General features: G+C 33.7%; 1 protein-coding gene across 1 annotated transcript in view; it reads left to right on the top strand.

The window, feature by feature from the left end:
• LOC145667456 (armadillo-like helical domain containing protein 1) overlaps positions 1-13,525 on the top strand; it is a 60,000-nt gene that overhangs the window by 27,652 nt on the left and 18,823 nt on the right. The window contains exon 7 of the mRNA XM_081734935.1: positions 4,835-4,910. Within this exon, the coding sequence (XP_081591061.1) occupies positions 4,835-4,910 (76 nt within the window). The remainder of the gene's footprint in view (positions 1-4,834; positions 4,911-13,525) is intronic.

Here is a 13,525-nt window from a genome sequence, read left to right as displayed (position 1 = left end):
AAAATCTATTGGAGTATCTCCACGGAATTAGACGCCATTTCTTTGCAAAGTGACATTAATGCTATTTCCCAATGGTGTGAATCAAACAAATTGCTACTAAATATTAGAAAATGCAAAGTAGTATCATGCACCAGGAAAATGAACTGTGTACGCAATGTGTATACTATTAATTAAACGCTAATTGAGAGAGTGGATAATGTTATTGATCTTGGAGTCACTCTGCAGTCAAACCTATCTTTCGATATTCATGTCAACAGAGTAGTTGGGGAGGCCTTTAGGAACCTTGGCTTTGTGATGAGATTAGAAAGTGAATTTTTCTAACACTAATGTTCTCAAAACATTATACAGTGCCTATGTACGGTCTAAGGTGGAATATGCATCGATAATATGGGGTTCTAATTATAAGAAATATATAAACAAAATCGAAAACATTCAAAATAAATTTGTGCGCTTTATGACATATAAAGAAACAAGGATATATCTAAAATTTGAGAAGTACAAAGGTTTCGAAACAAATATTCATTACAATCTCTTGAATTTAGGAGAACTCATTTTATTTTATCTTTTTTACATAAAATAATTCATTGTGCAATAGATTCAGAATATTTATCAAAAATCAAAATTCACGTCTCACATAGAGCGACGAGACCCCATAATGTCATATTCCATCTCTCAGCGCAAAGGAGTAATGCGCTAAATGTATCGCCTGTGAGGATAATGTGTATATTGTATAATAAGATGTCACAAGGACACCTAGACACTATAGATATTTTTAGTTATAAACAAAATTTTCATTCTATATAAATTTACTGTATCCTGCGTATTGTGCTATGTGTATTTTAACGTATATTTTGCTGTTATATTATTATTTTATTATATATGTATTTTTAAATTATTACCATATAATGATGGAAAACTGTAATTAGGCATTTGCATGTTGTTTTTTCCGAAATAAGTTTAAAATTTAAAAAAAGGTGTAAGAGATTTGATTCCTTGCACCTGAACATCTTAAAATTTTGTCTAGAAAATATTGTGTGATCAGATTATTTAACAACAAATTTGCAAAATAAATAAATAGAAATGATAATATTAACCATAGTAATGAATAATGAGGCTTGTTTCCAAAAATTATATTGAAAGTGGGGATTATGAAGAACTTATATTTTTAATTCCACACATGTTATTGAATGTATGGTATTACTCACAAGTAAACCTTACGTTTGGGTGAGTCGAGTTGCTGACTGAGACATATATGAAAAAGTAGTACTAAATGTGGTCAGTATTTCAGTGAAGTTGTAGGTGCGAAGCTCCAGGGGTTTAGGAGGTACAACTACCAGAACATCACATGGAAGTACAGAATAGTCTTCATACAGTTGAAGGTAAAAGTTCTGTAAGACCTCTTGTAACGACAAAAGGTGAATAACAAATATATGGGTACATATTAGGACTAGGGGAAAGTCATATAGTAAGGGTATACCTGACGGCGGCCATCTTGAAATCCGCCATTTTGAATTAAGGTTAAGTTTTTAAAATAGGAATAGGGTCATGTGATACATGATTTAAGGCGCAAATTTAATCAGAAGAACAATGGTGACGTTAATTTTGATTTACGCGCAATTGGTAAAAAGTTACAGGGAAATTAAATATTGTTGCAGCATATGTATTAGTCCTTTACCCCATCTTGTAAATTTTGTGTTAATGATAATAATTAAATAAAAAGCAGGTGGATAAATATTAGGTCTATGGTAAGAGTTGCCTTGATGGCGGCCATGTTCAAATCCGCCATTTTGAATCAGACAAAAGTTTTAAACAAAACACATAACATTGACACCTTATTAATAGCAAATTTTACCATAAATCTAATGGTATAACCATTTTTGCTTTATCATTAACCAGCATTTGTTATCGCATAAACAAGTTGCTAATTGAAGGGAAAATGACCAAAGTGGAATTGAGTCATAATTAAACTTGGGTCTTTCTTCCAGAAAAGTCCTCAATTAGTACAATCAATATGTAGTTCAGAAAAGAGTGCATGACTTGCACAAATGCTCTGCTCACAGTGAGCACACCTGACAAAGGCAATCGAGTTACACTTCAAAAATTTGTCGTTAACAATTCCGTGAAAGCAGTAGTCGTAAGGAGCGATCCATTTAATTTTGTGATGGTTAATGATAAAGCAAAAATGGTTATACCGTTGAAGTTATGGCAAAATTTGCTATTAATAAGGTGTCACTGTTCTGCGTTTTGTTTAAAACCTTTGTCTGATTCAAAATGGCGGATTTGAACATGGCCGCCATCAAGGCAACTCTTACCATAGACCTAATATTTATCCACCTGCTTTTTATTTAATTATTATCATTAACACAAAATTTACAAGGTGGGGTAAAGGACTAATACATATGCTGCAACAATATTTAATTTCCCTGTAACTTTTTACCAATTGCGCGTAAATCAAAATTAACGTCACCATTCTTCTTCTGATTAAATTTGCGCCTTAAATCATATATTAGATGACCCAATTCCTATTTTAAAAACTTAACCTTAATTCAAAATGGCGGATTTCAAGATGGCCGCCGTCAGGTATACCCTTACTATATGATTTCTCCCTAGTCCTAATATGTACCCATATATTTGTCATTCACCTTTTGTCGTTACAAGAGGTCTTACAGAGTTTTTACCTCCTACGACTGATACATGTTCGTTGGTACTAGGTGCAGTTTTCGCTTCGAATACATCAAAACTCAACAGTACTTAGAATCACTCCACACTCCAGTTATACAAAATAATCCTACAACCTAGAATTTTGTTGAATCCACTAACTTTAACTGTACATACATTCGTACATCTCTAAACACACCAGTTCACTCGTATATTACACTGCAAATTAATGGAAAAGGTAGAAATTGTTTCTTATTACTCTCTCTTTTTAATCAACATTCATTAGCATTCGAATCAGCATCCATCAGCTCCAATAGGTTCATTCTCATGGTTTCAGTATTACTTTCTTGTTTTCCGCTTTTTTCGAATCAGTTTTTTGTTTTATTCTCGCTCGAATATTAAAGATTTTCTTTTGTATTTGTGTCTCAGTCGTTAGTGTATTTGATATTTCGTTACATTTCACTGTAATTGCTTTCAAAGCTTCAGCTTTCCTTCATTTACTTTCTGGTGGCTGTGACTTCGAAAATACCACTGAAAACTCTTTTATAATATCCACAAATGCACTTGAATTGAAACTGTCGTTGCTACTTGTCCCTTCCATGGCGTTTAGGGTACTGCGCCATAGGTTAACCTCAACGAAATGACCGCCCGACAGATAAGAGAATATGACTCTCTGCTACGCGCAGAGGAAGCGCGAGTAAATGTTCATAAACTGAAGCAGTCTCGACTCGACTCTGAGTAGTGGCTTGTTTTATTGATACGAAATTGAGGGAGGAGATTACTCCAGGTGCAGTTACTCTGATTCTCGAGCAGGACTTCTCAGGAGTAGTTACTCATTTTTATTGATATCACCCATTGCTTATATTGTGAAAACAAGGGCATGTGTTATGTTACAATTTGAAAGTCGACTTTGTCTTGGATATGTGTGTAAGTATCTATATTTACGTCCAATTTTAGATTAAAATTTATTATACTCTTATAATCTGCAGTATTTAATAAGAGATAGAAGTAACACTTTAAAAAATGTAGTTTTTGGACTAAAAATAAATTTTGGTGAAAATAAAGATGAGCTACAGCACCTAGTACCAATGGGGAGGGGATCAAATCTACCCGCACCAGATAAAGAACTCAAACAAACAATGTAAAACAAGTCAAAAGCTCTAAGGAAACGCAAGAAGACGCAAAGAATTGAAAATTTGAACGTGTGGACAAAATAGACGCCCCCAACCACCGATAGTACTTTTAATGTTAAATGTGACTAAAGCAAACACTTACTACTATATTAATAACATGTGGTATAGTTTTGGAAATATATCGTTACCTTCATCAGATATATTATGAAGATAAAGTCAAAAGCTTATAAATCTCAGAAAATAAGAGGTCGCCTCTAACAACGAATAAAAATAATATTTTGGAACTGTAAAGATGAATGGTAAAATCTTATTCTTTGTTAGAAGTAACCTCCTCTCATTTTCTGTGATTTGTAAGCTGTAGCCTTACAGTAGATTGTAAATCGTGAAGAGTAATGGAAAATGTAGAAAATATATCAGGATGATCACCAATTTCGAGATTTTAACAAAATAATGAGTGATTGAATCACATTAGCTTGGCGAGTGAAATTTAAAGAAGACATTATAGTTTCTTATTACGAACATTTAAAAGCTCTTTATACCTGAGTTTCCTTTTAGGCTAATGAGGAGCTTACTTTCAAAAGCTAACTTGTTTCTTTCTACACCTTTTCGGTAGGCATGAAGGCTTATCTTCCTGAAAAAATCAACACAATTTAGAGCGCTGAAATTGTAATATGTATAATATGAAGTATATAAGTATATATATATTAGGCTTTGATAATAAGAGAGAATGTCAATCTTTAAGATGTTTTACAAGGCTAAATTTTCAAAGTGCTAACAAAATTTGAATGAACTGACTTATTTCCATTGGATTTTTTGTGTTATCTGGATTGGTGCAGAGATTTTAATTGTAATATAAGATGGAATTCATATAAAGAAAGTAAGACTATGTAAGATAGTGTTTAGTTGTAATCATTAATGATATCTAGGTTAAGGGATGGTTGAGGTTAATTTTCAAGAGTGAATGTTCATCTTGATAATCTAGCAAAAACTGTACATTTCAAATTAAGTATTTTCGCACTTATTTGATGTTTTATCTTCAACAGAGCCTGATCTTAGTGACTTAAATAAGGAGATGCCTCTAGTTTATAAAATCCAAGCAGACGCAATATATTGCTTAGGGTAAGTATATGAAGCACAAATGTTAACTGTTACCTAGTCTCGGGAAACACTGCAATGCAAGTACGCATTACATAACCTTAGTGCTGAAAAAAGACATTAAATTCCAATTAACCTGGTTAAGAACAATTCAGGATAATGGCTTTTGAAGTTAATTGTAACGAGTAACATTTTAATTTTATGAAGTAACTTCTTATATTTGCGATACTCTTTTTCAAGCTTGAACTGCAGAAACAAGGCAAGATTTCTTTTGAAAGAAAAAAAGAATATAACTTCTCAGAATGTTTTGAAACGGAATTTTTAAGAACAATACTTGGGAAAATTAGTGAAAAACAAAATAACTAATTTAAAATTAGAAACTAAGGTAAAACCAATTAATGTCAGAAAAAGTAACGGTTAAAATTAAATTTAATTTCAAATTAAACAATTAAAATTAAAACAAATGGTAATTTTCATTTATGGAATGAGAATTGTCTTGAGTTGTGAATGTTAATGAAAAATTTCATAGAGAAAATTAAGGGTATGAGTAAATAATTGAATTATTACGAAAAGTTACTGTTTTCAGACAAAACTAGTAAAACTGCGAAAAATAAAATGTCATTGTGTATTTTTGAAATATATTTTTGTGTATCTGTTAGTTCTGTAAAAAATTCAACTTTTAGATTTTATATAGTATATCAATTCACGAACAACTGAATTAGAGACAGCTGGCTAATAGAATGTAGTATCCACTTTTGCCTTGATAACGGCAGTGAGGTGGCATGACATGAACTTTACAAGACACCAGAAGCATCGAGGAACAATACTGATCCATGATCGCTCCCAGTATTATAGAGACATTGAGACACTATCTACCCTTTCAAATTAAAAGATAATAGTTTTAAAATTTCCTTATTAATAAGAATTAAGATACATTTCATGTTGTAGAAGAATATAGAAATAATAGGTTCGGCAATAGCTTGATTAATAGCAATAGTGGTAAAATAAAATTTGTAAATAATTTTACTTTTTAAAATTGAAGAAAAAGTTCTGTCTCTGTCAAACAGGCTACAGAGAGGCATCAAGAATTATGTCTTAACGCGGCTGAAACAAATCGGAGTGGAGTTCCCACTTGAAGACGACGCGCGCATGTGGCTGTGAGCTTCTCGTTCGCTGAAACAACCTGGCAAAGAGAGACTGGAAAATGTTTCAGCAGCAGCGAAACCATACTTAGCGCAATGCTATTTAAATCCAGCATACTTTTCACTCTTCCTTTTAAATATTCAATGATATTTCAAGGAAAATTTCAAGAAATATTAGGAAATAAATAAATAAATAAATAAAAATAACTACCGTAACAATTGCTGAAAATTTTATGGATACCAATAATTCATATCTTCCAAGTTCTAATTTCGGCTTCTGTTGAATCACAATATCAGAGTGTGTGTCAACACTGCAAAAGGCAAAATTGAGCGCGCGAGGTTTTGCAATCTGCTGTTTTGTTATTGCTTTTAAAATCGTTAGTTATATATGTGTGTATTTGTATATGTGTTAATTATGTATTATGTGCAAACTAAATGATTAGTTATAGATATATTGCACCAGAGTTATTGAGTTATAGTTATAAAGTTATTGACGTTAAATGATATCTCTAAGCTGTCGCATAAAAATTGGTATCAAGTTTAAATATATAACCAATTTATGAGTTTATCTTTTGAATCACGGATCATGCAAATGCTCCCGGTAGAGAATCGCATATTCACGCGAAGGAAGTGGGAAGATTATATAGGAAGTAAATTATTAATGTATTTAGTAAATTATTAATTTAATGTATTTAGTGTATATACGAAGATTCTTCAAAATGAATCAATATCGGTATAGAGGTTTAATTTAATCTTTAAGGACTTTGTTCGTCAAAATTAGATCTCCGTATGCTATATACAGTAGTGAAACCTTGCAAAAATCAATTTCTATCGAAATTTTGATAGTCAGGAGCTTTACATTTCTTTCCAACACCGAGGCTGTATGAGACCTGGACCTACAGTTTAATATTGACTCCGAATAGAAAGATTCACACTGGGATTAAAGTCACTGCTTCTGAATTAAATAAATTTGAGTTTAAATGCACGATTTAAAGGAAATAAGTAGTTGCGGAGAAGAAAGATCGTAGCATTGACTTGATATATATAATTATAGAAAAATGTAAAACATATCAAGATATCAACATGTTCCTTCCAGAATTGTTGATTAATACAGGATCCAACAATTTTATTCACTCAGAGGTCTTCATCAGGAAGTAGAAATCTCAAGCTCACACATTGATTAGCTTCTGAATGTCGATGCAGTATTTTGCACTATGTGTCTGCTCTTTCTAATAATAGGTTACATAATATTAAATTTTCATATATGTGGAGTGTAACCATGTGGATTTCGGGTTACGAGAGACGTTAAACTACCTCAATATTGGTATCTTAAACTGCAAATAATTCCAAAATAAATAAATTATAAAATAAACATATTAAACTGAAAACTCTAAAACTATTATTATTATGAAAAACTGTAAATGGATATTTTTGTAATAAATAGTTAAATAGGAGCCGCGATGGCTTAGTAGTAGAATGCTCACCTCTGGCACGTAGGGTCCCTGGTTCGATTCCAGATCTCACTAAGTTGGTTTTATGGTAGACAAACACTGTATGTGTGAGTTTTCTCGAGGTTCTTACGTTCCCTCCCACTTTCTTTATTCCACCGTTATCATCCAACTCATTATCACCATCTGCCTTAGCCTCGTGGGTATTTCAACTATATATCTATATATATATATATATATATATATATATATATATATATATATATATATATATGTGTGTGTGTGTGTGGATTAAATTCTAACTATTAATTAAAGTTTACAAAGAGAAGAAGCAATACTGTCTACCCGTTGCGAAACTTAACGCTACACTACTGATCGCTGCACAGCATCCCATAATCCACAATGATTGGTTGGAGCGGGATCAACACAGACACATTACGTCTCGACACTACTACAGATGCATTTAATGGAATTGTTTATGAAACTTCCAATAAATATATTAATCAGATGTAAACACTATAAACAGAATATTACCAACTGCCAAAATATTACTGTTAAGTACGTTTGTCCAAAAAGATGAACAAAGATTTTCAACAGATGAATATGTCACATTGTACAACTATTTGAAAAGTCGCCAGATGAAAAGTCATCGTATTAACAGTATCATCTGGTATCTAAGGTACCAGATGTTCTCAACTGAAACATTTCATTATAAGCATAAGAAATAACGGAACAGTATATATACATTGGAGTGGACATTGGATCTGAAAGGATTAATACTGTAAATTGCATTGTACTAAGGAATTTCCATTATTTTGATAAGTAACTACATTTTGCAACTGCCATTCATTCTTATGTTTTGTAAAGGTCATGGTCGTACTTTTACTGATATTTATATCTAGTGAATTATTTTGTATTAATATTTCCATTTTGTATTAATATTTCGTGAAGTTGATGGAGTAGCCTTGTTATGTGCCAAGATGGTATATACAGAGAAGATACACATCCTTTGTTACTAATTTGGTAACGAAAATCTCTAGAGAACTGAATATTTTCTAATGAACTGGAAACGAAAAATTCCATTCGAGAAACCGTGAACCAAGTAGTGTGTGTGTGTGTGTTTGTATTTATTTATTAATCCTTCAAAATTGTGCGATTCGTACACATTGAGTTTTAGGAGTTAGGTCTGGGAATATTGAGATAGAACTTAACATAAGTGTTTTTGTTGCCGCTTTTAATGGTCTATAATTTTTGCGGCAAGCTGCCTTAGAAACTAATTTCTCTCATTTTCTGTACGCTACAGTTCTAGAAGAATTTGTTCCCTAACTATCTCTATATCTTAACGCAACTACCGTTGAGCTTGCCAACTGTATGGATTTCATCTTGACACGGTGACTCAACGGTAGAGCGCTCTCACTTCTAGAATGAGGAATCTCTGGCTTGATACAATTCCGTATGAGTTTCTACGTCTGTGTCCGCAGGTTATTTCTGTGTTGTCCCGTTTCCTTTCACAAGTTCTTTCCACCAATGATCCGACTCTCTCAGCCTAAAGAGCATATCATATTAAAGTAATTGTTCTCTCCGAGCCTCCGCCTTGTTTGCAAGCCTGCACATCAGTGATATCTCTTGGCGTCACGCAGGAAGTAGCACAGCTAGCGACAACTATTAGCCTGATTGTGAACTATTAGGGGCATAACTAACAGACCAAGGTATCTTGGTTTTATAAAAATTATTTTTTTTTTTAATCTTGAAAGCCACCATTTGAATTGAATCAGGGATTTAGACGTTGCCGTACGTTGGGAGGTGGTAGGTAACCCCAGAGTAAAGAGAGACGGTATTCATATCTGGTAAAAGCTACAAATAGACACATAGTATACAAACAAGACTAGAATCTTCAAAGAATGCAGTAGCCGTTTTATATATACTGGCAGAAATGCAAACTGGTACTAAATAAGCAATGTCTCCTTCTCCATGAGTAATATAACTATAAGCCTGACGAGTGAGAACAAATTTAGCACACAATAATATTTTAGAAATAAGAATTCTGGTGCAATTCCGATTTTCAGTGAATGAGAACAGAATGAAGAGACTATGTGAGATGTGCCTCGTAATGCAATAATGAGACTTAATATAAAATATTAATTAATGATATTTTTTCAGGGTTCCTACTGATCAGGGAAGTCCAGGAAGTCAGGAAAAACTCAGGGAAAATGGTGCAGGTCAGGGAAACCCAGGGAAAAAGACGGGAAATCGGGGAAATTCAGGGAAATTTTATAAATTATATTTTTTCTAACATTAATTGTAATTTCTAACATTAATTTTAGCTTAATGATCACAGTATGGGATGTTTCTCAGATTTTTATGGGAGGTAAGTGGAATGTACGTATGAGAAATTGATTACTATTTGTTTATAAAATAAATGTTCTCTTATTTAAATATCCACTGTTATTTATTCCTTATTTATGTATCAACGTCATCCGACACCTGTCATGAAAGTCAGGGAATTTCCTGCCAAAGGCCAGGGAGAAGTCAGGGAAATAGATTTCTCCAGATCAGTAGGAACCCTGTTTTCGTCATATAAAATGTTGCTTTCAATTGATTTATAGATAAATTTCTATTTATGTCTTATGTCAACAGTGAGGCTATAAAGGACAAGATCCAACAATTTAAAGTGCAGTCTGAACCATTGCAGTGCCATTTGATGATCTCTTACAAGAACCCGGGACCTCGTGTATGAAAATCGTGCAAGCTAAGCAGTGATTTATTTGTGGATTTTGTAGAAGGGGGGAATATTTATGCAAGATTGTGTTCCGTATAACAGAACAACTTTAAAGGCAGGTTGGGACAACGTTATATTTAAACCTACCTACTTTGAAATTATGATACTAGTTTGATAGGTGGTCCCCAAGTCCATTTTTTTGCCTTTTTTAAAAATATTTTTTAATGATAAATACGGGTAGGAATGTTAAAACAGATTTGGTTAGGTAGATTAGATTACATGCGTTACTTACCTTGCTACTTTTCCCTCTACTGCTGAGGACAAGTGCGCAGCATTAAGAAAAAGCCCTATAGTTATATTGCAACCTGCACAACTTGTTATAACAAGTGTCACACTCCTACGTAAAACTGTTTTGTTATGACAAGAAATTATTTGGTCAGTTCTAATTTGGTCTTTGAAGATCAAATTCCTCGCCTGAACAATAAATGCAACAAAAGGTAAAAGTTTACTTTGGGCAGAACAGTGATAGGTGCACATACACTTGAACCTAATTTTATTAAATAGGCTCACTTTGGGTTAAGCTGACTTACCCACTTACGGCATGTTCTCTAACAGTGTATTTAGAATTTAATAATACTTTCACATTGTATCTGATTTTAGAGTAGTGAAGCAATGGGATGTTGGTTTACATCGGATACCGTCTTTTTCCCAGTTGGTTTGTTGGTAGCAGCATGGTGACCACTTTTTATCCAGATGATGGCTAAGTTTTCTGCATTGAAAGAAGTAATGTCTGGCCCATTAGCGTTTATGAAAAGAGTCAAGGGTTTTTACAGATAAACTGTTTCTAGCGTCAGTATGCTGTAAGTTTAAGCTGGAAAAGCCTCTCACACTCTGCAGAAGAAACTGGAAGAACACTGATTTTATAGATTTATCCCAATATTAGAAGTTTTCATCTTATGGCAGAATTTTGGCTGAATCGTCAGAAGAATTTTTTTTTTTTTAATTTCCATTACTTCTTTGTCACCGTATAATATTCTTGCAGGAAATTCTTCTGACCAATTGGATTGTAGCAAAACCTCGACCCCACTCAACGTTTCGTTAGTAAAGCTAGACCGTACGTTATCTGCTAGACCTTGAAAGAATTGCAATCTTATTTTCTGGCACTTCTCAAGAGAACTGTCTGAGGGTTTTGCAAGTGGAACTACACAAAATTGACCAGTTTCTTCAAACTGACGTAATTCTTCCATGGACATGCCGTCTTTTTCTTTCAACGCTTCCAGAACACTTACAGTTGTTTGAATTTTGCTTATTGCTTGTACAAGGGATGCTGACCCCTCTTGTAGAAACAGGCTAAAGACATGTAGAGGTTCCAGCGCCTCTAGGATCATGGACATTTCATAAACAAAATTCCACTTACTGAGTTTTAGGTACTGGCCCGAAAATATTGCACACTGCTGAAATTTTTTTGTAAATTTGTAGAAGCTTCTCGAAAATGTTCCACTAGCGCAGGGTAGGACTTCCACAATGCTTCCACTGAACAGCAAGAAGAGCCGACTATCAAAACCTTTAGTAATAATATAGAAGCGAATACCTAGCTCTTCTGATATTAATTCGATTTCTCGCCTGTTCTTTGGGGACATTGAGTAAATAATATATAATCGCTCTACAAGGTTTTGAAAATGAACCAGATTTGAAATCGTATTAACGTTGTGAACAGCCAGTTCTAGCTTATGACTCATGCAGTGAAACACGAATAAATTGGTATCTAATTCTAGCTTAAAAAGACAGCACCATTTATTTCAAGTTGCATGTTACGCCATCAGTACAAAGTATTTCCTGTAATATCGTTTTGGAAAGATTCATACTTTCACACATCTTAATCACGGAATCACAAATCTCCTCTGCCTGTTGTTGCCTGTAATTCAAATAAACCTAAAAATATATTGCTACATACCTGATTAACTACGGTATGGATATACACAATGAGAATAATTTTTAGATACAGTGGAGGATTTGTCCATCATTAGCGCGAAAGGTTCATCGGAATTTACAAGATACTCGGTCAGTTTTTCCTTCACTTTTATAGCTACGAAGTTAATAATATTTGCACACGTAACATTGGAGTAGAGAACTTGTGCATTTCATTTATTTCTTGCAATATAGTTAAGATGTGGGTGCACGTTAAACGACAGATGATTTTGGGCAGTAACATAAGCAGTTCTAAATACTGCAGCGTCTTTTTAACACTAATTTCATTCAAAATTTTCCACCTGCCTTCTGCATTTGACATTGAAACCTTTATTTCTTCCCTATCAATTTATTCACATATTGCGAACATTTGTTGGTGCAATAGATTTTTCGTGGCCATAGATTTGATCAAGAAGTTTCTTTGCTTTTGCAGTAACACCGTTGTACCATACATTTTGCACATCTAGTCTTCTTTCTGTATGAATCCAGAACGGAAGCACATATAGCACACATCGCGAATGCCATCAGTATTTTGTTTAGTACCTAGCCACAGTCGTCTAATTTTCCAGTTCGCAAATGTTCTTGATCACATATGGAAGGGAACATGCCACTGGGACACTAGGCCCCGAATCATTCTCATATTTCTGATGAGATGTCTGTAATATGGTTTCGGACTCTGCACTATCTTCAGATGAAAGCCTCTTACTCCGTGTGCCGGAATTACTTGCTTTCCATCGTCTGGAGCTTTTCTTTTATTAAAATATACAGTCTAATATCCTTTTCCTTCTGTTCTTTTTAACGTGCTTGTCAACGAAAAAGCTACCAATTCCCACTGATGACTGAAAACGTTTTTTAAAGATCAAGAATAAGCAGTGGTTCTAGCTGCAAGATATTTTTGTTCGGGAATCAAATCTATTAAAAAAGAACATTAAGTTGAATTATTGTACTTTAAAACAGATTGTATAGCCTAAGAAAGGGGGGAAAATATCTTCCCAGGCTGGGAAGACTGAATTAAACCGTGAGACAGGGAAGTCAAAACTTAGAAGGGGGGAAATTCCCAGGCTTCCCTGGCTACAAATAAATCCCTGAAGCTAAGCAATAGACTAGATTATTTTTAGGAAGTTCGTTACGATATGGATGTATTTGACAATATATTAGACACTTAACGCAAATAAAGGGTAAGGGGAAAAAAGGAGGAATGTCACAAAACTGCATTTTCGAGAAAACGGCGTTTTTATATTTTAAACCGCGTAAAAAAGAATAGGGTACTCAAATCTTTTGCCCCTTTTTACATGGACATTTCGACCTATTAAGCATGCATGACATATACTGTCAAATAGTACCAAGAGTCACCAACAGATA

Source organism: Thermobia domestica, chromosome 1 (assembly GCF_964235325.1).
Source record: "Thermobia domestica chromosome 1, izTheDome1.hap1.1, whole genome shotgun sequence".
NCBI lineage: Eukaryota > Metazoa > Arthropoda > Insecta > Zygentoma > Lepismatidae > Thermobia > Thermobia domestica.
This window is presented reverse-complemented; position numbering and strand designations above follow the sequence as displayed.